Genomic DNA, 23,812 nt, shown 5'->3' with positions numbered 1-23,812 from the left:
TCTGCAGTATTTTGCTTTTATTTAAGGATATCTCATGTGGGCTGCAGAGGAACTTGGAGCGGGAGGGGAAAGATCCAGTTGTTGTGGTCCATGTAGGTACCAACAATATAGGTAGAACGAGGAAAGTTGTTCTGCTGAGGGAATACGAGCAGCTGGGGGCTAAATTAAAAAGCAGAACCAAAAAGGTGGTAATCTCCAGATTACTACCTGAGCCACGAGCTAATTGGCACAGGGTCAATAAAATTAAAGACATAAACGTGTGGGTCAAAGATTGGTGTGGCAGAAACGGGTTCAAATTCATGGGACATTGGCACCTGTGCTGGGGACAGACAGAGCTATTCCATTCAGACGGGCTCCATTTGAACCTTCCTGGGACCAATGTCTTGGCGAATTGCATAACTAGGGTTGTAGATATGGCTTTAAACTAAATAGTTGGGGGGGAGGGTTCAGTTGCATGGAAATATAAAAAATCAAAGATTAAAGAGAGGGAAAGAGTGCAGGTTAGTGACGGGGCTGATTGTTGCCAAAAAGTGAAAGGAAGGGACAGAGTGTGTGAACACCATATTGCACCAAAGAATCATATAAGAGTAGGCAAAATTGACAATAGGGCAAACTTAAAAGCTTTGTATCTGAATGCGAATGGCATTCAGAATAAAACTAATGAGTTAACAGCGCAAATAGAGATAAATAGGTATGATTTGGTGGTGATTACTGAGATGTGGCTACAGGGAGAACAGCTATGGGAGTTGAATATCCAGGGTACTCAGTGTTTTGGAAGGATAGGCAGGAAGGAAAAGGAGGTGGTGTAGCTTTGTTAGTAAAAGAAGAGATCAGTGCTATAGTGAGGAACGATATAGGCACTGGAGAGCAAGACGTAGAGTCAGTCTGGGTAGAAATAAGGAATAGCAAGGGAAAGAAGTCCCTGGTGGGAGTAATCTATAGGTCCCCAAACAGTAGTTCAGCAGTAGGGCACAGTATAAACCAGGAAATACTGGGAGCATGTAAGAAAGGCATGGCAATAATCATGGGTGATTTTAATCTGCATATAGACTGGACTAATCAAATTGGCAAGGGTAGCCTCGAGGGAGAATTCATAGAATGTATTAGAGATTGTTTCTTTGAGCAATATGTTGTTGAACCAACCAGGAAGCAGGCTATTTTGGATTTGGTTTTGTGTAATGAGATGGGATTAATTAATTATCTCAGAGTAAAGGATCCTTTAGGGAAGAGTGACCATAGCATGTTAGTATTTCAAGTTCAGTTTGAGAGCTAGAAACGTGAGTCCCACATGGGTGTTCTGGAGTTAAACAAGGGTAATAATATATGCATGAAAGCAGATTTAGCCCTAGTGTACTGGGCAGGAAGACTACAAGGTAGGACAGTTGATGAACAGTGGCAGATATTTAAGGAGATATTCAATTCCTCCCAAGTGAAATATATTCCAAAGAGGAAGAAAGATGGTAAGGGGGGGGAAAAAGCATCCATGGCTAAACAAGGAAGTTACAGATAACATAAAGGCAAAAACTAAGGCATACCAAATTGCAAAGGTCAGTGGTAGGCTGTAAGATTGGGAAACTTTTAAAGATCAACAAAGGGTTACTAAAAAAATAATAAAACGAGCAAAGGTAAATTATGAAAGAAAACTTGCGCAAAATTTAAAAACTGATAGCAAAAGCTTCTACAAGCATATAAAAGTAAAGAGAGTAGCTAAAGTGAATGTTGGTCTCTTGGAGGATGAGACTGGGGAGTTAATAGTGGGGAACACAGAAATAGCAGAGACACTTAATCAATTTTTTTGCCTCAGTTTTCACGATGGAGGACACTAGCACTACCCCAATGGTAGCAGGTAGAGCAAAGGGTATAGAGAAGGAGGAACTTAGAGCAATCATCATCACTAAAGAAAAAGTACTGAGCAAACTATTGGGATTAAAGGGTGACAAGTCCCCAGGAACTGATGGCCTACGTCCCAGGGTCTTAAAGGAAGTGGCAGCAGAGATAGTGGCTGCATTGGTGGTAATATTTCAAAGTTGCCTGGATTCTGGAAAGGTTCCAGTGGATTGGAAAAATGCTAATATATCGCCCTTATTCAAAAAAGTGGGGAGGCAGAAAATAGGAAACTATAGACCAGTTAGTTTAACGTCTGTCATTGGGAAATTATTGGAATCCATCATTAAGGAAGTAGTAATGGGGCATTTGGAAAGTCAAAATGCAATCCATCAGAGTCAACATGGTTTTATGAAGAACAAACTGTGCTTAACTAATTTGCTAGAATTCTTTGAAGATGTGACAAGCAAAGTGGATAATGGGGATCTTGCAGATGTAGTTTATCTGGACTTCCAGAAAGCCTTTGATAAAGTGCCGCACAAAAGATTAATACACAAGATAAGATCACACAGAGTTAGGAGTAATATATTAGCTTGGATAGAGGATTGGCTAACCAACAGAAAGCAGAGAGTCAGGGTAAATGGGTCTTTTTCTGGATGGCAAGCTGTAACTTAGTGGGGTGCCACAGGGTTTGGTCCTTGGGCCCCAACTATTTACAATCTATATTAATGACTTGGATTCAGGGATAGAAGGTACTATAACTAAATTTGCAGGTGACACCAAAATAGGTGGGAAAGTAAGTTGCAATGAGGAAATAAGACATTTACAAATGGATATGAACAGGTTAGGTGAATAGGCCAAAATTTGGCAGATGGAGTTTAATGTGGTTAAGTGTGAGGTTATCCATTTTGGTCGGAAGAATAAAAAGGCGACTTATTATTTAAATGGAGAGAAACTTCAGAATGCTTCATGCAGAGGGATCTGGGTGTCCTTGTGCATGAATCGCTGAAAGCTAGTATACAGGTACAGCAGGTAATAAGGAAGGCAAATAGAATTTTGGCATTTATTGCTAAAGGAATAGAGTATAAAAATAGGGAAGCGTTGTTGCAACTGTACAAGGCATTGGTGAGACCGCACCTGGAGTACTGTGCAAAGATTTGGTCCCCTTACTTGAGGAAGGATGTAGTTGCATTGGAGGCGATTCAGAGGGGGTTCACTAGATTGATTCCAGAGGTGCGGGGTTTGTCTTATGAAGAGAGATTGAACAGTTTAGACCAATACACGCTAGAGTTTAGAAGGATGAGAGGAGATCTAATTGCAGTATATAAGATGCTAAAGGGGATAGACATAGTAGACGTGGAGTGGGTGTTTCCTCTTGTGGGGCATTCTAGAACGAGAGGCCATAGTTTTAGGCTAAGGGGTGGTAGTTTTAAATCAGGGATGAGGAGGAATTACTTATCTCAAAGGGTTATGAATCTGTGGAATTCACTACCTCAGAGTGCAATGGATGCCGAGACGCTGAATAAATTTAAGGAGGAAATAGACATTTTTAATTAGTAACGGGTTGAAAGGTTATGGGAGGAGGGTGGGAAATTGGAGCTGAGGCCGAATTAAGATCAGCCGTGATCGTATTGAATGGCGAGGGGCTGAATTGCCTACTCCTGCTCCTAGTTCTTATGTTCTTTTCAAGCCCGCGTGACCGAGTTTGGCATCAAGGTGCCCTAACAAAACTGGAGTCAAAGGGAATCGGGGAAAACTTTCCACTGGTTGGAGTAATACCTGGCACAAAGGAAGACAGTTGTGGTTGTTGGAGGTCAATAATCTCAGTTCCAGGACATCATTGCAGGAGTCCTCAGGGTCGCGTCCTCAGGGTCGCATCCTCGGCCTGACCATCTTCATCTGCTTCATCAATGACCTTCCTTCCATCATAAGGTCAAATGTGGAGATGTTTACTGATGATTGCACAATGTTCAGCACCATCCGTGACTCCTCAGATACTGAAGCAGTCCATGTCCAAATGGAGCAAGACCTGGACAATATCCAGGCTTGGGCTGACAAGTGGCAAGTAACATTTGCACCACACAAGTGCCAGGCAATAACCATCTCCAGCTTGTGAGAATCTAACCATTGCCCCTTGACATTCAATGTCATTACTGTCACTGAATCGCTACTATCAACAACCTGGGGGTTACTGTTGAAACTGAACTGGACTAGCCATATAAATACTGTGGCTACAAGAGCAGGTCAGTCAGAGGCTAGGAATTCTGCGGTGAGTAACTCACCACCTGACTCCCCAAAGCCTGCCCATCATCTAGAAGGCACAAGTCAGGAGTGTGCACTTGCATGGATGAGTGCAGCTCCAACAACATGCAAAGCTTGACACCATTCAGGGCAAAGCAGGCTGCTTGATTGGTACCCATCCACAAACATTCACTCTCTCCACCGCTGATGCACAGTGGCAGCAGTGTGTACCATCCACAAGATACAAACATATGAAATAGGAACAAAAGTAGGCCATTCAGCCCATCAAGCCTGCTCTGCCATTCAATAAGATAATAGCTGATCTGTTTGTGTTTTGAGTACCACATTCCTATCTACCCCCGTAACCTTTGATTCCCTTGCCTAACAAGAATCTATCTAGCTTTGCCTTAAAAATATTCAGTGACCCTGCCTTCACCTCATTCTGAGGCAGAGAGTTCCAAAGTTGCACAATCCTCTTGAGACAAAAAAATTCTCCTCATCTCTGTCCTAAAAGGGTGCCCCCTAATTTTAAAATAGTGCCCTCTATTTCCGGACTCACCCACAAGAGGAAACATCCTTTCCAAGTCCATCTTTCAAGACTATTCAGTATCTTATATACTTCAATCAAGTCACCCCTCACTCTTCTAAACTCCAGTGGAAACAAGCCCAGTCTGTCCAACCTTTCCTCATAAGACAATCCGCTCAATCTATGTATCAATCTAGTAAACCTCCCCTGAACCGCCTCCAATGGAGTTACATCCTTCCTTAAATAAGGAGACCAAAATTGCAGACAGTATTCGAGATGCGGTCTCACTAATGCCCTGGAGCATAACATCCTTAATTTTATGTTCAATCCCTCTCATAATCAAGGATAGCATACCATTGGCCTTCTTGATTGCATGCTAGAACTGCAGAGGAACATTTTGTGAGTCAAGCACTAGAATACATAGATCGCTCTGCACCTCAGAATTCTGAAGTCGTCGTCTTTTTAAGTAAAACTCTGCTTTTTATACTCCTCCCACCAAAGTGAACAACTTCACGTTTTCCTGCATCTGCCAGATTTTTGCCCACTCGCTCAACTTATCTATATCTGCCTACAAACTGTTTAGTCTTCATAACATACTTTCCTGCCTATCTTTGTGTCATCTGCAAATTTAGCTAACATGACTTCACTCCCCTCATCTAAGTCATTGATGTAAATTGCAAAAATTGAGGCCCCAACACAGACCCCTGCAACAGGCCACTCATCATATCCTGCCAGTCAGACAAAGACACATTTATGCACACACTTTGTTTTCTGCCAGCCAGCCAATCTTCTCTCCAGGCTAATATGTTCCCCCCTACACTATGAGCTTTTATTTTCCGCAATGACCTTCGATATAGCATCTTATGAAATACTTTCTGGAAATGCAAGTACAATACATCTGCAGGCTCTCTTCTACCCACATACATGCACTGCACGAATTTGCCAAGCCTCCTTAGACACACCTTCCAAACCCAAAAATACTACCATCTAGAAGGACAAGGGCATCAGACACATGGAAACACCATGGAAAGTTCCCCTCCAAGCCACTCATCATCTTGACTTGAGAATATATTGCCATCCTGTTCCTTCACTGTCGCTGGGTCAAAATCCTGGAACTCCCTCCATAACACCAGCAGCAGTTCCAGAAGGCAACTTGCCACCTTCTTAAGGGCAATTCGGGATGGGCAATAAACGCTGTCTTAACTGATGATGCCCACATCCCACTAATGAATAAAAGAAATCTTTCAAAAAAATTACAAATTTCCTGACTTCAGGGTCAAAGGTCATTACAATGCCCTAATTTCGGTCCCAAAGTGAAGATTATATACTGAAAAGTAATTAACTCCATTTGAAGCTTATTAGTGAAATCTTAACTCTTATTAATTTGGCTGATAGTTTTTGATTGCCCAATATATGAAAGTTGAATTCCCTTTGCTTTGTACTCCAAGTCAGTCAATTTGTGGTGCAAAGCAGGGGAAAATTAAATGTAAATCCATTTTCGGGAATTGCATGATTCTTCAAATTGCAGAGCATCATGGATGTAAATGTGTAGTGTTTCATGTCTCCACAAGGTCAAACATTAATAACACTCTTGGTTTACTTGAGAAACTCTTCCTTGAAAAGTGAAAGGGTTTTTTGTAGTATGATCTTACTAAAGTCTCCCAGGTGTTATGATCCCAGCTGAGGTTACCACTGGACAAGCCTAATCCCAGAGTGGAACCCAGCTTAATAGATCTTAACTTTTAATTTGTTTGTTTAGATACGTGGAGAGGGGCCACTAAACAGAGTCACCGGAGTCAGCTAAGGAGCTTTTAACAAAAGCATAAAACATTTATTAAACAAGAAAAGGTGAACTATATTACAATACTCCTTCACCCACAACTATACCTTCACAGATATATGCAGATTTGTAAGGATAACACAAGTTACAAAAACTATCTTGTACTCTAATGTTAGTAGTAAGTACACAACAAGTAAGGCGGCCTGTAGTCAGACGCAACACATTCTCAAACCAAGTGATAGATGCCACCCCACTCTCCTCACCTTCTCTCTCTCTCTCCCCCCGCCCCCCCCGAAGCAGGGAGAAATTGGAGAGATGACTCAGTCTAAGTAAGACTTATTATCTCTTGCCAGGTGGTTCAAAAGCAGCATTGGAGTTAAGCCTGCTCTTATCATGACTGGTGAATGCTTTTAGCTATGAGGTTGGTGATGAGGGAGCATTTTTATTTCAAATATTGAATGTAATCTAATTTTTAAATTTTTTCTTGGGATGGGGTGTGTTTTGTTGCTGGCAAGGCCATTTGTTGCCCATCCCTAATTGCCCTTGAATGGATTGGCTTGCTATGCCATTTCAGAGGGCAGTTAAGTGTCAGCCACATTGTTGTGGATCTGGAGTCACATTTAGGTAAGGATGGCAAATTTTCTTCCCTAAATATCATTAGTGATGGTTTTTATGACCATCGATGGTAGTTTCATAACATCATTATTGAGATTAGCTTTCAATTCAAGATTTTTATTAATTGAATTTAATTTCCACCGGCTGCCAGATTTGAACTCATGTCCCAGGGCATTAGCCTGGGCCTCTGGATTACTAGTCATTTCCCCATAAATACTTTTATTGAAATAATCAAGCTCATTTCTAGAGGAATAGAGTTGACAAGGAGGAAATTTATGTTAAACTTGTATAGAAACCTTGGTTAGATTACAATAGGAGAACTGTAAACAGTTCTGGCCTCTATATTACAAAAGAATATAAAACTGCTTGAGAAGTTGCAGATAAGATTTTGTAGAATGCAAGCAGAACTGAGAGTCTACAACAATTAGAAAAGATTGAACAGATTGGAGGTCTTTTCTCTGGAAAAGAGATGGATGGGGGATGACCTAAGAGAGGTAATTAAAATAATCATGGGTCTGATAGGGTAGACATACAGATGTTTCCACTTGTGGGGGGAAACCAGAATTGGGACCATAAATTTAAGATAGTCACTAATGAATCTAAAATGGAATACAGGAGAAACCTCTTTACCCAGATAGTGGTGAGAAAGTGGAATTCGTTGAGGTGTAGAGTATAGGTGTTTTTAAGGGAAAGCTAAATAAACACTCGAGGGAGAAAGGAATAGAAGGATATGCTGATGGGATGAAATGAAGTGGGGTGGGAGGAGGCTCATGTGGAGCATAAACACCGACATAGCCCAATTGAGCAGAATGGCATGTTTCTTTATTGTAAATTCTATGTAATTATCTATGTAACATAGATTAGTGGAATGGGCAGGAAGGTGACAAATACAATTTACTTTGTATATGTTTGATGTAACGTATTTTGGTACAAAAACCATGAAGGAGGAAGAGCACACACTTAACAGAAAGACACTAAATGATGTGGATGACAAGAGACCTAGGAGTTCAATTTCATTTCCTAAAAGTGCGAGTGCAGGTGGACGAAAAAGTTGAAGTGCATTTTGGGATTTATAATTGAAGGTATAGGATACAAGCGTTATTTTGAATAGCAAAAGAAAGGTGGAGGTTCATGGGATGTGGTTTAATTTTCTTCTCATTTTAATTCTGTGATATAACAGTGAATGCAGTTATAACTTCTTAATTGTTTGATAAGCAGCTTCTCTTTTACTTGCAAACATTTGAGTGTATCAGCTCTGCTATCAGAGCCTTGTATACACTTGATATCACGTTGAGCGGAAAAGCTGCTCTGTACTGTCCAGAATGGCTTTTGGGTGGAGTTTAATGTATTTAACATACTTGTGGTTTTCAAATGAATAGATAAGGCAAATGCAGAAGTACACCAGACTTTGTGTGTGATTGGTTAAGGTTTAAAAATATACTATTTGAGTAAAAATTGTTTTTAATAGATGCCTTTTATGTGGCAGTTGTTTGAACTGATATTTGAAGAGTCATTGGCTAACTTTTGTATTGACATTCACAGTTTATGTAAATTAACAAAAAAGAGATCAAGAGCATTTTAATAACCAGAGAATTGAGACTGCCTTTCCTTGCTGCAATTTAAATATATTTTTCAAAAATCTTTTTGAAGCCAAAGCTTCCATTATCACCATGTTTTTTTGTTATTGGCTAGAAAAGCTCCTAATTGTTACTTATGTAGCACCTGCCAATAGCAAGTGTAAACATTCCAACTAATTAACAGCCATCGACACAGTCACATGAAGAGGGAGTGAGACATATGTATAGTGTCTTTTCTCGTAATAGAATTTTAATGCTGTATTTACCAATTTTTTGTTGCTAATTATCAATTAGAATGCTTAGATTTTCTTAGAACAGTGAGACAGATTACACAAACCTGCCAGAAGACAGCTGCAAAACACCAGCTTTGTTGTTCATGGAAGTAGCATAGAAAGTTGCAAACTGATGTTGTTAGACGTGCGATTTGCCTGCCTTCTGCTGTCGGGCTCATTCCCTGCCTTTCCCCTCACTGCTGACAACTCTAAGTATACCAAATTTCACATGTAATTCCCAGTTCTATAAACCTCGGGTTGTTTTTCCAATGTGATGCCATAGCAAATGACCGAAATGCTGCAAAACCCCGACAGCCTCTGTGCATTGCTGCTAACTTTCCGGATTGCTGCCAATCATAATACTATCCCAGAGCATGACAAAATTGTATTACCCTTCTAATTACTGTTAAATATAAAGGGCTCAAAATTTCCCTTTCCTGGGGCAAAACCAGTGTACTTCCAAAATGGGATGGAGCTGAGAAGAAAGCTATTTTGTTGCCTGAAATTGGTGAAAGGCAGAATTATTTTATAACAACACAGCTGACGAAACATTTTTCTAATTGCACCAGTTAAAGTTGACATTTCAGACAAAGCTTTCCCACATAGCGGTGTTTGCTAATAAACGTAGAATCTGTTCACAGAATCACAGAAATGTTACAGCGCAGAAGGAGGCCATTTGGTCCATCGTGTCTGCACCTGCTCTCAGGATGAGCAATTCACTGAGTGCCATTCTCCTGCCTTCTCCTCGTAACCTGGTACATTATTCCTTTCCAGAGAACTGTTTAATTCCATTTTGAATGCTTCAATTGGACCTGCCTCCATCACACTTTGTGAAGTATATACCAGACCCTTAACAATCGCTGCTTGAAAACATTTTTCCTCATGTCATTTTTGCTTCTTTTATCAATTACTTTAAATCTGTGTCTGCTTGTCCTTGATCCTTAGACGACTGGGAACAGTTTCTCCCCCTCAACTCTGTAGTAACCCCTCATGATTTTGAATGCCTCTATCAAATCCCCTCTCAGCCTTCTTTTCCCCAAGGAGAACTGTCCTAACTTCTCCAATCTATCTATGTAACTCAAGTTCCTCATCCCTGGAGCCATTCTAGTGAATTTTTTCTGCACTCTCTCCAGTGCCTCCACGCCTTTCCTAAATTGTGGTGCCCAAAACTGGGTGCAAAACTCCAGCTGTGCCAAACTAGTGTCCAGTTCAGAATAATCTCCATGCTTTTGTACTCTACGCCCCTAATAAAGCCTGTGCCCCTAATAAAGCCTAAGATCTTCAATGCTTTATTAAACGTTCTCTCAACCTGTCTTACCATTTTCAAAGACTTATGCGCATATGCATCGAGGTCACTCTGCTTCTGCATCCCCTTTTAGAATTGTGCCCCTTATTTTATATTGTCTCTCAATATTCTTCCTACCAAAATGAATAATTTCATATTTCTCCGCATTGAACTTCATCTGCCCATTCCACCAACTTGTCTATGTCCTTATGAAGTTCTCCATTATCCTCCTCACAATTCATAATACTTCAAGTTTCATAAAGTTTGCAAATTTGAAACTGTGGCCTGTACACCAAGGTCTGGGTCTTTAATATATAGCAGTAGGAGCAAGGGTCCCAACATTGGCCTCTGGGGAACTCCACTACAAAATTTCCTCCAGCCAAAAAAAACCCATTAACCATTACTCTCTATTTCCTGTCATTCAGCCAATTCTGCATCCATGTTGCTACTGTCCCTTTTATTCCATTAGCTATAACTTTGTTCACAAGTCTTTTGTGTGGTACTGTAAGAATTGCCTTTTGGAAGTCCATGTACGTTACATCAACAGCATTACCCTCATGAACCCTCTCTGTTACTCCTTCAAAAACTCCAAGATAGTTAAGCATGATTTTCCCTTAAGAAATTCATGCTGACTTTCTTTAATCAAACCATATTTGTTGATGTGACTATTAATTTTGTCCCAAATTATTGTTTCTAGAAGTTTCCCCACCACCAAAGCTAAATGAAGTGGCCTGCAGTTGCTGGGCTTATCTTTACACCCTATTTTGAACAAGGGTGCAAATTTGCAATTCTCCACCCCTCTGGGCCCTCTGAGTCCAAGGAAGATTGAAAAACGATGGCCACTGCCTCTGCAATTTCTACTCTCACCTCTCAGAATTTTTAGCTATTTATGCCAAAATTGAAACTAACCTAATTTAAGACCTGAGAAAAGGGGTAAGTTACCTGCAGAACCTAATGCTCAAAATGATGTAATTCGTGGGCTTTAACTGTCTACAGCAAGTACAAGAGAAGCATACAGAATAAAATTACCCCCAAAGGAAAAGGCAGCCAACTAAGTGGCACGTTTTCATTATAATTTCCAGACCACATGCTCCTTAAAGAATATATTAAAGGGGTCTACTTGTAGTAGCAATAGTTCAATAAGGTGGTATGCAAAGAATTGTGTATTCTGTTGCAAACTAACTTGCAAGCATTCTGTTTGAATAAACATTCTTCAAGCACCTCTAGATGAAAATCCAAAGGACAGACACTCATTGGAACATTGGATTTCATATCACTAAAGCTGTTGTGTGTATTTTTTTTTTGTAATTACATATGGCATAAAGCATACAATATGATAGATTATGCTATGTGTGTGTGTGGTGTGTATGTGTGTTTGTAAGTGATGGCCTTATTCAGACAAGATCACAAAACAAGAGTTGGTGACATTACCAGAATAGAAAAAGATCAAATACTTCCCACAGATTTACTGCTGCTGTCATTTGAGTGAGAGAACAGGATATGTTATGTCACTACAGCAAATTTCGATCATGAAACATTTCTGAATGGATTTCATCCATCACACCGGTGTGTCGCAAGAATAATTTGTTTCCAATCACTCCACTTGGTAAACTAGTAGTTTCCAGACAATAGGGATATAATCCAAGTACACAGTATGGAATTTTATCCCAAAATATGTAATGTATGTATCTCTTAAAGAACTATTCTCTTAAACATACCTAGCAAGTGCTGAAGTGTTACCTTGAGAGCCAGGAACACCAGAGATACTTGCTGTGTTGTGGTGTCCTGATCCTCTTGGGACAGAGCTTCTGAGTCTCAAGAGGACTTTTCAGCAGACTGTGTTGATCTTTCAACTGTTGGTGCAGCCTGATCCTGTAACTTGCCAATAGCATCACTAGGGAATTGGAGGGGGCTACTTTGGAAAAGCCATACAAATTGTCATAGGAGACTGGGTGTCATCTTGAAAGCAGAGAGTATCCACACCATTTGTTCTAATTTGGTCCATGTATTTTTTTGTTCTACATGTCCTCTGATCAGCACAATGGCATTAAGTAGATCCTACAGACCAGAAGATGGTTCCCAAATTCTAATTTGAAGTTTAAAAAAATGTGATGGCTATTCAGGAGGTCATTCACCTTACAACTGAAACAAACAGCTCTTCTATATTTTTGAAGCTAGATGCAGAAACACAAGGGCTGATGCTAATTCCCTCCAGCTGGCGTAAATTGGGACAGATCTGGCCCAAAAATGGTGTCAGGACACTAACTGACGCATTTAGATTGCTGTTCTGGTTGCTGTCATGTTGGATGTGCATATCGGAGTCCTAAGACAAAATTGGAATCAAGGTCCTATGTACAAAGTACAAATTCAGAAGGGGGCAATTTACAAAACAACGTAGGATATGTTTAAAAAATATCTTTAAAAAAATAATGTTTTTGATAGTGCCAGCAGAAGTGTCTATATATAAAAAAAACTCTGGGTCACTGCTTGCTGTCCGTCCAGAATCATTCCTCCCCTAGGCTCGACTGTTGGCTGGCTCATTGAGAGACTTGGCCAATTTCCCACCTTTCCAAAACTTGGAGGACTCGTATTCTAAAGAATATTATGAACCCCTCACTTTATTATCCTATGGGAAGGTTATAATAATATTGAATGTAGTTTAGGTCTCTGTTTCAAAAACAACAGTCTATTATAGTGTGAAAAAAGAATTGAAGCATGAAAATAAATTTCTCTAGAAGATTAGCTTTTTGTTGGACACAGAGGTTTACATTTTTTTCTGTGCTGCATGCATATTACGAAGTAGAGTAGCTTGTCCATCTATCAAGGAAGTGGGTAGTTCCACAATTTCCTGCCCGATGCTGATGTATTTTAAACTGCCAATAAAATGTGATCTGTGGCTTGCTATGCATAGCAAATATTCGATAAATGTGACCTTATTGTGAACGATTTATTCAATTATTTCAACTAGTTACTTTTATTTTATATTTACTGTTTTTTTTCGTGTTATCACAATGTCAATCCCCATATATAATATCCCTCTCAAGAAGCTGGAGGGTATTGCTACACAAAATTAATTGTCAAATGGATTAGTAATGCTCTCAATTATAAAATCTAAACCAATTTTTCTTAAAAATTATTGCTGAGGATGAGAGCTGTGCCTCAGTCAACAGAAAAAAGATCTGAATTCATAAATTAATCTCAGAAGAAACCTGCATGTTCTGGGATATAAATTTAAATGAAACTTGTTCAACTTGCATTTAATAAAGTACTGTTACTGTAAGCCATTGTCTACATTATGGAAAGATGAATTGATGTGGTTTCATGAGAAACTTGGGGCTAATTTCCCGTGCGTGTGTGTGTGTGTGCATGTGTGCACACGCTGTCGATGCTCAGTCCTTTGAATATATTCAAGGTTGAAAGAGAGATTTTTGGACTCCAGGGATCGGGTGGGAAAATGGAGTTGAGGTTGACAATCAACCAAGGTCTTATTGAATGGCGGAGCAGGCTGATGGGCCCATATGGTCTACTAATGCTCCTCTTTCTTTCGTTCTTATTCACATGCTTGTCTTCTAAGCAGTATGTGGCCTCACAGAAAAGCGAAATACTGTCGATGCTGGAAATCTGAAATAAAAACAGAAAATGCTGGAAATACTCAGAAGCAGGAGTAGGCCACACAGCACTTCAAGCATACTCCGCCATTCAGTAAGATCATGGCTGATCTGGTTGTGGTACTCAGGGTACCCCCAACCCCTGGAACCCTTGACTCCCTTGCCTATCAAAAATCTGTCTGACTCTGCCTTGAATTAATTTAATGATCCAGCTTCCACTGCTTTCTGGGGAAGAGAATTCCACAGACTAATGACCCTTTGAGAGAAAAAGTATCTCCTCATCTCTGTCTAAATAGTGGACCTCTTATTCTTAAACTGGTTCCCTAGCTCTGGTCTCTCCCACAAGGGAGAGCTCTGTCAAACCCCCAGAGGATCTTTTATGTTTCAATAAATGGGTTTGGGCTCAAACTGTTCAACCTGTCTTCATAAGAAAAAGCCTATTCCTGGGAATGAGTCAAGTGAACCTTCTGTGAACTGCTAATGGGCAATTATAACTTTTTCAAATAAGGAGACCAAAACTGCACGCACATTCCAGAGGTGGTCTCACCAAGGTTCTGTACAGCTGCAGTAAAATTTCCCTACTTTTCTACGTTGTCCTTGCAATAAATGTCAACATTCCACTTGCCTTCCTAATCACTTGCCATATCAGCATACTAACTTTTTTTTTGATTCATCTGCCAAGACACCCAGATTCATCTGTACTACCGATTTCTGCAATCCCTGTCCATTTAAATAGTATACTGCTTTTCTATTCTTCCTGCCAAAGTGGACAGTTCACATTTTCCCACATTTTTTGCCAATTCATTTAGTCTGCAAAGGGATATAGACAGGTTCTCTACCTCCTCTTGACAACTTACTTTCCTACCTATCTCTGTGTCATTGGTAAAATTAGCTACCATAAGCTCGGTCCCATCGTTGATGTAGAATGTAAATTAGTTGAGGCCCCAACACTGATCACTGTGGTACTCCACTAGTTGCAGCTTGCCAACCTAAAAAGCCTCATTTATCTCTGCTCTCTGCTTCCTGTTAGCTAACCACTCCTTTATGCATGTTAATATGTTGCCCCCAACACCATATAATCTCGTCTTCTGTGATAACCTTTGATATGGCACCTTACCAAATGCCTTTTGGAAATCCAAATACACCACACTTCAGGTTCCCCTTCATCCACCTTACTTGTTACTTCCTCAAAACACTGTAATAAATTAGTTAACTACTATTTCTCTGTTACAAACCCATGTTGACTGTCTGATCAAATGATTTTCTAAGTATCCTAGTGTAACCTCCTTAATAATGGATTCTAGAAATTTTAGGCTAACTGCCCTACAGTTTCCTGCTTTTTGTCAGCATCTGCAGCTTCTCTGTTTTCCTCTCCCTAGGTGCTCCCTGACCTCCTGGGTTTTTCAGTATGTGGCCTCCTTTTACCTCCTAAAATACATTATCTCACGCTTGTCTATTTTGAAATTCATTTGTCAGTTAAACACCCATGCTGCAAGTTTGTTAACGCTTTCTTGTGTTTTGTTGCATTCTTCCTTTGCATTAACTATATCCCCAGTTTGGGCCCATCCTTAAATGTAGAAATTGTGCTTCTGATTCTGGAGTACAAATTGTCAATGTAAGTTGTGAACAACAATGATTAAGCATTGATCTCTGTGGAACATCAGTTTCTATCATTTTCCATTCCAAGTCGCTGTTCTTCCTCTCTATTTTCTGTTTTGTAGTCAGATTGTGATCCATTCTGCTACCTGCTCCTTGATTCCATATGTTCTGACCATAGTCATGTGTCTATATACATGGTACTTAATCAGTGGCCCTTTAAAAATCCAAATTTATTACATCCATTACATTACCCTTGCCAACTCTTCCTGTTACTTCTTCAGATTATTCAGTAAGGATGGCCAAGCATGAGCTTACCCTTTGAAATCAATGCTGACTATTCTTTCGTAAATTTTTGGTTTATATATGGTCGCTCTGTTATCTCATCTCTATTAGTAGCATGGGTACAATCAGTTTAGGCCAGGGCTCCTCTTCTCTTAAGGTTGATTAGCTTATCAATTATCTCCAATCTTTCTCAGTTAAAGGTCTTTAGATGACGAGCTCAAAAAAAGGAAAAGGGCCATAATTTCTGAGCTACAGGGTAGTGTAGCTGGGGGGTACACCAGAGCTGTGCAGGGGTCACCCCTGGAAGTTCCCAACTAAAGGTTGCACGGAAATTGCCTGGGAAATTCAAGCTTCCTTTGAGCAATTGCCCTGCACGGGGATCCATCCAAAAACGTGATTTATATTGCAAACTTTGGATGGTTCTGACTGTCTTACATCAATAGTTACCCAGGAGAAGTTAGAAGAATTAAGACCATTTCTAGCTTCTGGGTAACTATCTAATCCACTGATCTTCCTTGGGACTCCTCCTGCCTCCCAGACAACCCCCACCCCCTCACCAATCTCTCTCAGGATTCCTCCAAACCCTAGGTAAGCAACTACGAGTGGAGTGGCATTCAAACTCAATTGCCACTCCACCAGAAGCTACGGCCATTATGTCATGTCCACTGTATTCGCAAATAACCTGCATAGAAGATTGGTTAACAGATGGGAAGTGAAGAGTAGTCATTAATGGGGCATTCTCCGGTTGATAGACTGTGACTAGTGGAGTGCCACAAGAATCAGTTCTGGAGTCTCAGCTGTTTACCATCTATATTAATAACTTAGACAAAGAGACAGAAAGTAATGTATTTAAGTTTGCTGACAATACAAAACTTGGTTGAAATGTAAGTTATGAGGAAGACAGAGGCTGCAAAGAGATATAGATAGGTTAAGTGAGTGGGCTACAAGATAGCAGATGGAGTATACCTTGGGGAAGTATGAGTTTATTCACTTCGTTTGTGAGAATAGAAAGGCAGAATATTTAAAAGGTGTGAAATTTGTAAATGATGATGTTCAGAAACATCAAGATGTGCTTGAACAAGGAACTTAAAAAGTTAGCATGCAGTTACAGCAAGCAATTAGAATGTATGAATGTACAAATCAGGAGCAGGGGTAGGGCATTCACCCCCCCCTTGAGCCTGCTGTACCTTTAACAGGATCATGGCTGATCTGATTGATTACCTGATCTGATTGCCTCATAAGATAACCATCTCATCCCAGGAATCAATCAAGTGAACCTTCCCTTAACTGCTTCTCATGCAATTATGTCCTTTCTTAAATAAGGAGACCAAAACTGTACACAGTACTCTAGATGTGATATCACCAACTGTAGTACAACATCCCTACTTTATATTCCAGTCACCTTGCAATAAATGACAACATTCCATCTGCCTTCTTGATCACTTGCTGTAGCTGCACACTAACTGATTCATGTACCAGAACACTCAGATCCCTCTGTATCATAGAGTCCTGTAATCTCTTTCTATTTTGATAATATGCTGCTTTTCTATGCTTCCTGTCAAAGTGAACAAGTTTACCTTTTCCCACATTATACTCCATCTGCCAATTGTTTTGTCCACTCACTTAACTTATCTATATCCCTTTGTAGGCCCCCTATGTGCTCTGCACAACTTACTTTCCTACCTATCTTTGTGTGTCAACAAATTTATCAACTTTACATTCAGCCCCTTCATCCAAATCATTGATAGATTGTAAATAGTTGAGCCCATAGCACTGATCCCTGTGGCACTCCACTCGTCACATCTTGCCAACCCAAAATGACCCATCTGCCTCCTCTGCTTCCTGTTCGGTAAACAATCCTCTATCCATGCTAATATATCACCCTCTAAACCATGAATTCTTACTTTGTTTAATAACCTTTGGATGTGGCACCATGTCAAATGTCTTCTGGAAATCTAAGGCCACCACATTTTCAGCTTCCTCTTTATCCATGTTGTTTGTTACTTCCTCAAAAGAATTCTAATAAATTAGTCGAACACAATTTCCCTTCTATAAGATGATGTTGACTCTGCCTGATCGCTTAGAGATTTTCTAAGTGCTTAGCTACGACCTCCTTAATAATAGATTCTGGCATTTTCCCTATGACAGATGTTAAGCTAACTGGCCTATAGTTTCCTGTTTTCTGTTCCCCTCCTTCATTCAATTGAGGATTTACATTCATTATTTTCCAATCTGATGGGACCTTTCCAGATTCTAGGGAATTTTGGAAAATTGGTACTAATGCATACACTGTCTCAGCAGTCAGTTCCTTTAAGGTCTTAGATAAAGTCCATCAGGACCCTGGGGACTTGTCAGCTTTTAGTTCTAATAATTTTCTCAATACAATTCCCCTGATGATTGTAATTGTTTTGTGTTCCTCCATCCCTTTCAAATCCTGATTCACAATTATTTCTGGGATGTTACTTGTATCCTCTATAATAAAGATGGATATAAAATATCTGTTCAATTGATCTACCATTTCCTTATCTTCCAAGATTCCCTTGACTCCTCTCTAGAGGACCAACATTCAGTTTACTTCTTATTCATTCACGGGATCTGGGCTTTACTGCCTGGACCAGCATTTATTGCCCTAGTTGCCCTTGAGAAGGTGGTGGTGAGCTGTCTTCCTGAACTGCTGTAGTCAATGTGGTGTACGTACGCCCACAGTACTGTTAGGAAGGGAGTTCCAGGATTTTGACCCAGCAACAGTAAAGGAACAGCAATATATTTCCAACTCAGGATGGTGAGTGGCTTGGAGGGGGATTTCCATGTGGTGGTATTCCCATCTATCTGCTGCCCTTGTCCTTCTAGATGATAGTGGTCATGGATTTGAATGGTGCTGTCTAAGGAGCCTTGGTGAATTCTTGCAGCGCATCTTGTAGATGGTACACACTGCTGCTACTGTGTGTCGGTGATGGCAGGAGCGAATGTTTGTGGATGTGGTGCTAATCAAGCAGACTGCCTTGTCCTGGACGGTGTCGAGCTTCTTGTGTTGTTGGAGCTGCACTCATCCAGGCAAGTGGGGAGTAATCCATCATACTCCTGACTTATGCCTTGTAGATGATGGACAGGCTTTGGGGTGTCAAGAGGTGAGTTACTTGCTGCAGGATTCTGAGCCTCCTATCTGCTCTTGTTTTATATGTATTTACTTACATTTGTCCTTTTTAAATACCTGTAGAAAATCGCCTTATCTGTTTTTGTATTTCTAGCCAGCTTTCTCTCGTACTCTAATTTATTCCTCATTATTCTTCGCTAGCTTTTATATTCTGTCCAATCTTCTGACCTGCCACTAATCTTCATGGAATTGTATGCTTTTTCTCTTAATTTGATAATCGCTTTAACTTCCATAGATAGCCATAGCTGGTGTGTCCTTCCCCTTAGAGTCTTTCTTTCTCATTGCAATAAATCTTTGCTGAGTTTTATGAAATACCTCCTTAAATGTCTGCCACTGCATCTCTACTGACCTGTCCCTTAACCTAATTCCCAGTTCAATTTAGCCAGCTCTGTCTTCATACCCTCATAATTGTCCTAATTTAAGTTTAAAATACCAGTCTTAGACCTACTCTTCTCTCCCTCAAACTGAATGTGAAATTCAATCATGCTATGATCACTGCTACCTAGGCTACTTTATTATGAGGTCATGAATTAATCCAGTTTTGTCTCACATTATCAGATCTAGACTAGCCTGCTCTCTGGCTGTCAAATATGCTGTTCTAAGAGCTCATCCCAAAAGCATTCAATGGACTTATTTTCCAGGCTACCCTTGCCTACCTAATTTGTCCAAACTATATGTAGATTAAAATCACCCATGATCATTGCCATAACTTTGTTACAAGCCCCCATGATTTCTTCTCATATAACCTGTCCTTCAGTATGGTTACTGTTAGGGGGCCTATAGATTACTCTCACAAGTGAGTTCCTACCTTTACTGTTTCTTACCTCTACCCAAACTGATTCTACATCTTGATCTTTAGAGAAGGATGACCTTAGTTCTAATGTACTAATGCCATTCTTAATTAACAGAGCTACCCCTCCCCCTTTTCCTCACTTCCTGTCCTTCTCAAATATCATGTATCGTTGAATATTCAGGTGCCAGCGATTGTCATCTTGCAGCCATGTCTCTGTAATGACTATCAGATCATACATATTTATTTCTCTTTGTGTTTCAATTCTCCCATCTTTTTTCGAATGCTACTGGCATTTAGATACAGTGCCTTTTGCTTTGCTCTTTTACTATTTTTGCAACTTCTAGCCGTATCTGCTGGTGCACTCTTAGGTTTGTATGCCCTGTCCCTTTCTGCCATGCTCTGATTATCATGTGCCTTATTGCAAGCTTAGTCTCTTGCCTTCTTTCTTTAATTTATCACATTTTCCTACACTCATCCTTCGTCTCCACTATTTAGTTTAAAGCCCATTCTTCCACCCTAGTTATGTGACTTGCCAGAACATTGGTCCCAGCATGGTTCGGGTGAAGACTGTCCCAACAGTGCCCCATGAATCGAAACTACGCCAATCTTTGAGCCACGCATTTAACTCTTTAAACTTACTTAGTCTACATCAATTTGCTCATGGCTCAGGTAAAAATTCAGAGGTTATCAACTTTGAGGTTATGCCTTTTAATTTAGTTCCTAGCTGTTCAGACTCCCGAAGCAGAACGTCTCTCCTAGTCGCACCTATATTGTTGGTACCAATGGGGGAGGTGGTGGCATAGTGGTATTGTCACAGGACTGATATCCCAGAGACCCATGGTAATGCTTTGTGGACCCAGGTTCGAATCCCACATGACAGATGGTGAAATGAAAAGTCTAATGATGACCATGTCATTGTCGATTTGACTTAAAAACCCACCTGGTTCACCAATATCCTTAAGCAAAGGAAATCTGCCATCCTTACCTGATCTGATCTACAATTGATTCCAGACTCACAGCAATGTAGTTGACTTTTAAATGCCCCCTGAACAAAGGCAATTAGGAATGGGCAAAAAATGCCCACATCCCACGAGCAAATATAAAAAAAAATGTCACTGCGACCACTGGATCCTCCCCCTCCCACTGCAAGTTCCTCTCCAGCCCCTAGCAGATGTCCTGAACCATGGCACTGTGCAGGCAACACAGTTTTCTGGACACTCGCTTATGGCTGTGGAGAACTCTGCCTATCCCTCAGACTACGCTGTCCCCCACTACCACTACATTCCTATTAACTCCCCCTATTTGAATGGTTTTTCTTATCCACCCTGCAGCCCCCACTTTTGTCCATACAGGCTGCATGCACCTTGAACCTGTTGGACAATAGCAAAGGCTGAGGCTCCTCCACTTTTACCTTCTCGATCCCCATACCTGCTTCAAATTAGGAAGGCAAATGGCTTGCTTGTCTTTATTGCAAAGGGATTGGAGTACAAAAATAAAGAAGTTTCGCTACAATTGAACAGGGCTTTGATGAGACCATGCATGGAATAGAGTGTGCAATTTTGGTCTTTATTTATAAAGAAGGATATACTTGCATTGGAGGCAGTACAGTGAAGGTTTACTTGATTGTCCTCTGGGATGAGTGTGTTAGATTATATCGCTTGACTGAATTTTTGTTTTGCACGATGGAAGGATTTGGCATGATCTGGACATGTGGATGCGAATTAACCTGGGATTTTTTAAAAAGGTTATAAGTTCACCTTGGAACTGTAAACAAACAGGCCTCCTCCAAGAAATCACCTGACCTATATGGTACTTGAGAAGGAGTTATTTAAAAGCAAAAAATTGCTGATGCTGGAAATCCAAAACAAAAACAAAAATACCTGGAAAAACTCAGCGGGTCTGGCAGCATCTGCGGATAGGAGCACAGTTAACGTTTCGAGTCCGAATGACCCTTCAGCAGAACTGTTCTGTTGAAGAGTCATTCGGACTCGAAACGTTAACTGTGCTCCTATCCGCAGATGCTGGCAGACCCGCTGAGTTTTTCCAGGTATTTTTGTTTTTGATAAGGAGTTATTTATAATTGTTTGACCTGCATAGCACTTTACTTAATGAAAAGCTGGGTGACAAAAAAGGCAGTCACATGGGAGAGAGGGAAGAAATTTAAGTTGTGAACCTGCTCATTTTGAAGGCAGTGTTTGGTTGGAGAACTAACTGAGGAAAGAAGGCTCCCTGTCTCTACCTTGCCTGAAATTATTTGTGGCTATCAATCTGTGGCCAGTGAACCCTCATCTAAGTGTAAGCAGTTTGCATTTGGACCTGCAAAGCTGAGAGTTGATGAGAATTTTCAGGCATCAACTTGGATCAGCAGTCCATCTTTTCACAAACAAACTCCAGCCAACACCATTGAGACCCAGCAGACTTTAGCTTTTATTTTATAATGCCCATCTCTGCAGACAGACTCTATCTGTTTGTCCTTTGTCTGTGTGCGTGCGCGCACTGGGGGAAGTCTATAGGAAGAAATAGATAGTTATATTTGTCAATTACGATTGTGTGTTAACCAGTACTAGCAATTTGTTAAAAGAAATTTTGTTTTAAAATAAATTAATCATTTTGAGTTTTTGAAAGAAGCCTAGTCAGAGTCTCTTTTCTTCTGGGTACTAGAGATATAGATACACAATTGGCCATTTTGGCGAGAAAATTAAATATTTAAATTAATGGTATGGCCTGTGGAGTGGGGCTTGATAATTTGCGCAGCCCTCTCATCCCAGTCATAACAAGAGTGATGCTGTAGGACAGGCTGAGTAAATTGGACCTATATTCTCTGGAGTGTAGAAGAATAAGAGGCAATCTCATTAAAACATTCAAGATTCTGAAGGGGCTTGGACAAGAGACACTGAGAGGTTGTTTCCACTCGCTGGGGAATCTAGAACGCAGAGGCATAGTCTCTGGCTAAGAGGTTGATCGATTAAGACTGAGATGAGGTGAAACTTCTTGATTCAAAATTGTTGTGAATCTTAGGAATTCTCTACCTCATAGGGTTGTGGATGTTCTGTCATTGACTATATTTAAGGCTGGAATAGACACATTTTTGGTGTCTCAAGGAATCGAGAAATGGGGAGTGGGCAGGAAAGTTGTTTTGAAGCCTAAGATTAGCCCATGATTTATTGAACCATGGAAGCCAGCTCAATGGGCTGTACGATCTACTCCTCCTATCTCTCCTGTTCCTGTAAATACTTATTGTTTCACTGTAATAATCTGTGATTTTAGCTTGTGCAGCCCATAGTGGTTCAATGCCTGTTTTTTTTTTTTGTTAATATTACTGCCCCATACTTTATTTCTTTTGTATAGCTTGTTAATTTAATTTTGTAGTTCTACTTTGTTTTCATAATTGTTTTTGACTTCTTTCCGATCTCTTTGTATTCCCTTTGGTCACCGAATCCCTTATTGCCTATTTACTTATTCTATGCCTTTCTCTTTTATTTTCACTTTTACCCATATCTCTTTATTTATCCATGGTTTTTCAATATTAGCTACTTTGTTCTTGTTTTTAAAAGATATTTCTCCTATTCACTGCATTAAAGTGTTAAGTATTTCTCACAATTGTTTTATCTGTTTTTAAGTCTATGATTGTGTCATCAAAAACGTTTATTCGTCTTTTATTTCTTTTTGGAGCGAGATAAGCTGTGAATCAATTCTAACAATTTTATGTCCTGTGTAAGTGATGCAATGGCCAGAATTTTTATGCCGCATTATTGTAATTTTAACTTTTTTTTATTCCAGATTATATACGATTGTAATACCTTGTATGTTTTTGCTCCAACCTTTGAGAGCAGAAGTGTGTGGGTGAAAACGCTAAAAGAAGGTAAGAATTATAAGTAGTAACGGTCTTTTTCTAATTCATATTTTCGTTCATGGAAAATGAGTGTCATTAACAAGTTCCGTCTTTTTATTTTTGTGTTGCAAGGGTGATTTATTTAAATGCATGGCACAATTACATTTTCTTGCACGGCCACGCATGCATGTGAACTTAAAGTTGCCAAATTGCATAGGGATTTTTAGATTGCTGCATGACCATGCCAGGCTGATGTTTATTGCCCATCCTTGTTGCCTTTGCGAAGGAGGTAGTGAGCTGCCTTCTCAAACTGTTTGCAGTCCGTATGATGATTGTGCACCCACAGTGCTGTTAGGGAGATCCAGGATCTTGATCCAGTGATGTTGACTAACTGACTGTTTAACTCAAATTGAGGAACAGTTTT

At 40.1% G+C, this 23,812-nt stretch overlaps 1 protein-coding gene across 4 annotated transcripts in view; it reads left to right on the top strand.

The window, feature by feature from the left end:
- tec (tec protein tyrosine kinase) overlaps positions 1-23,812 on the top strand; it is a 194,689-nt gene that overhangs the window by 78,367 nt on the left and 92,510 nt on the right. For all 4 annotated transcript variants that reach the window (XM_041191517.1, XM_041191747.1, XM_041191602.1 and 1 more), the window contains one exon: positions 23,337-23,418. In XM_041191517.1, coding sequence (XP_041047451.1) covers positions 23,337-23,418 — 82 coding nt within the window. The remainder of the gene's footprint in view (positions 1-23,336; positions 23,419-23,812) is intronic.

Source organism: Carcharodon carcharias, chromosome 1 (assembly GCF_017639515.1).
Source record: "Carcharodon carcharias isolate sCarCar2 chromosome 1, sCarCar2.pri, whole genome shotgun sequence".
Lineage (NCBI taxonomy): Eukaryota > Metazoa > Chordata > Chondrichthyes > Lamniformes > Lamnidae > Carcharodon > Carcharodon carcharias.
This window is presented reverse-complemented; position numbering and strand designations above follow the sequence as displayed.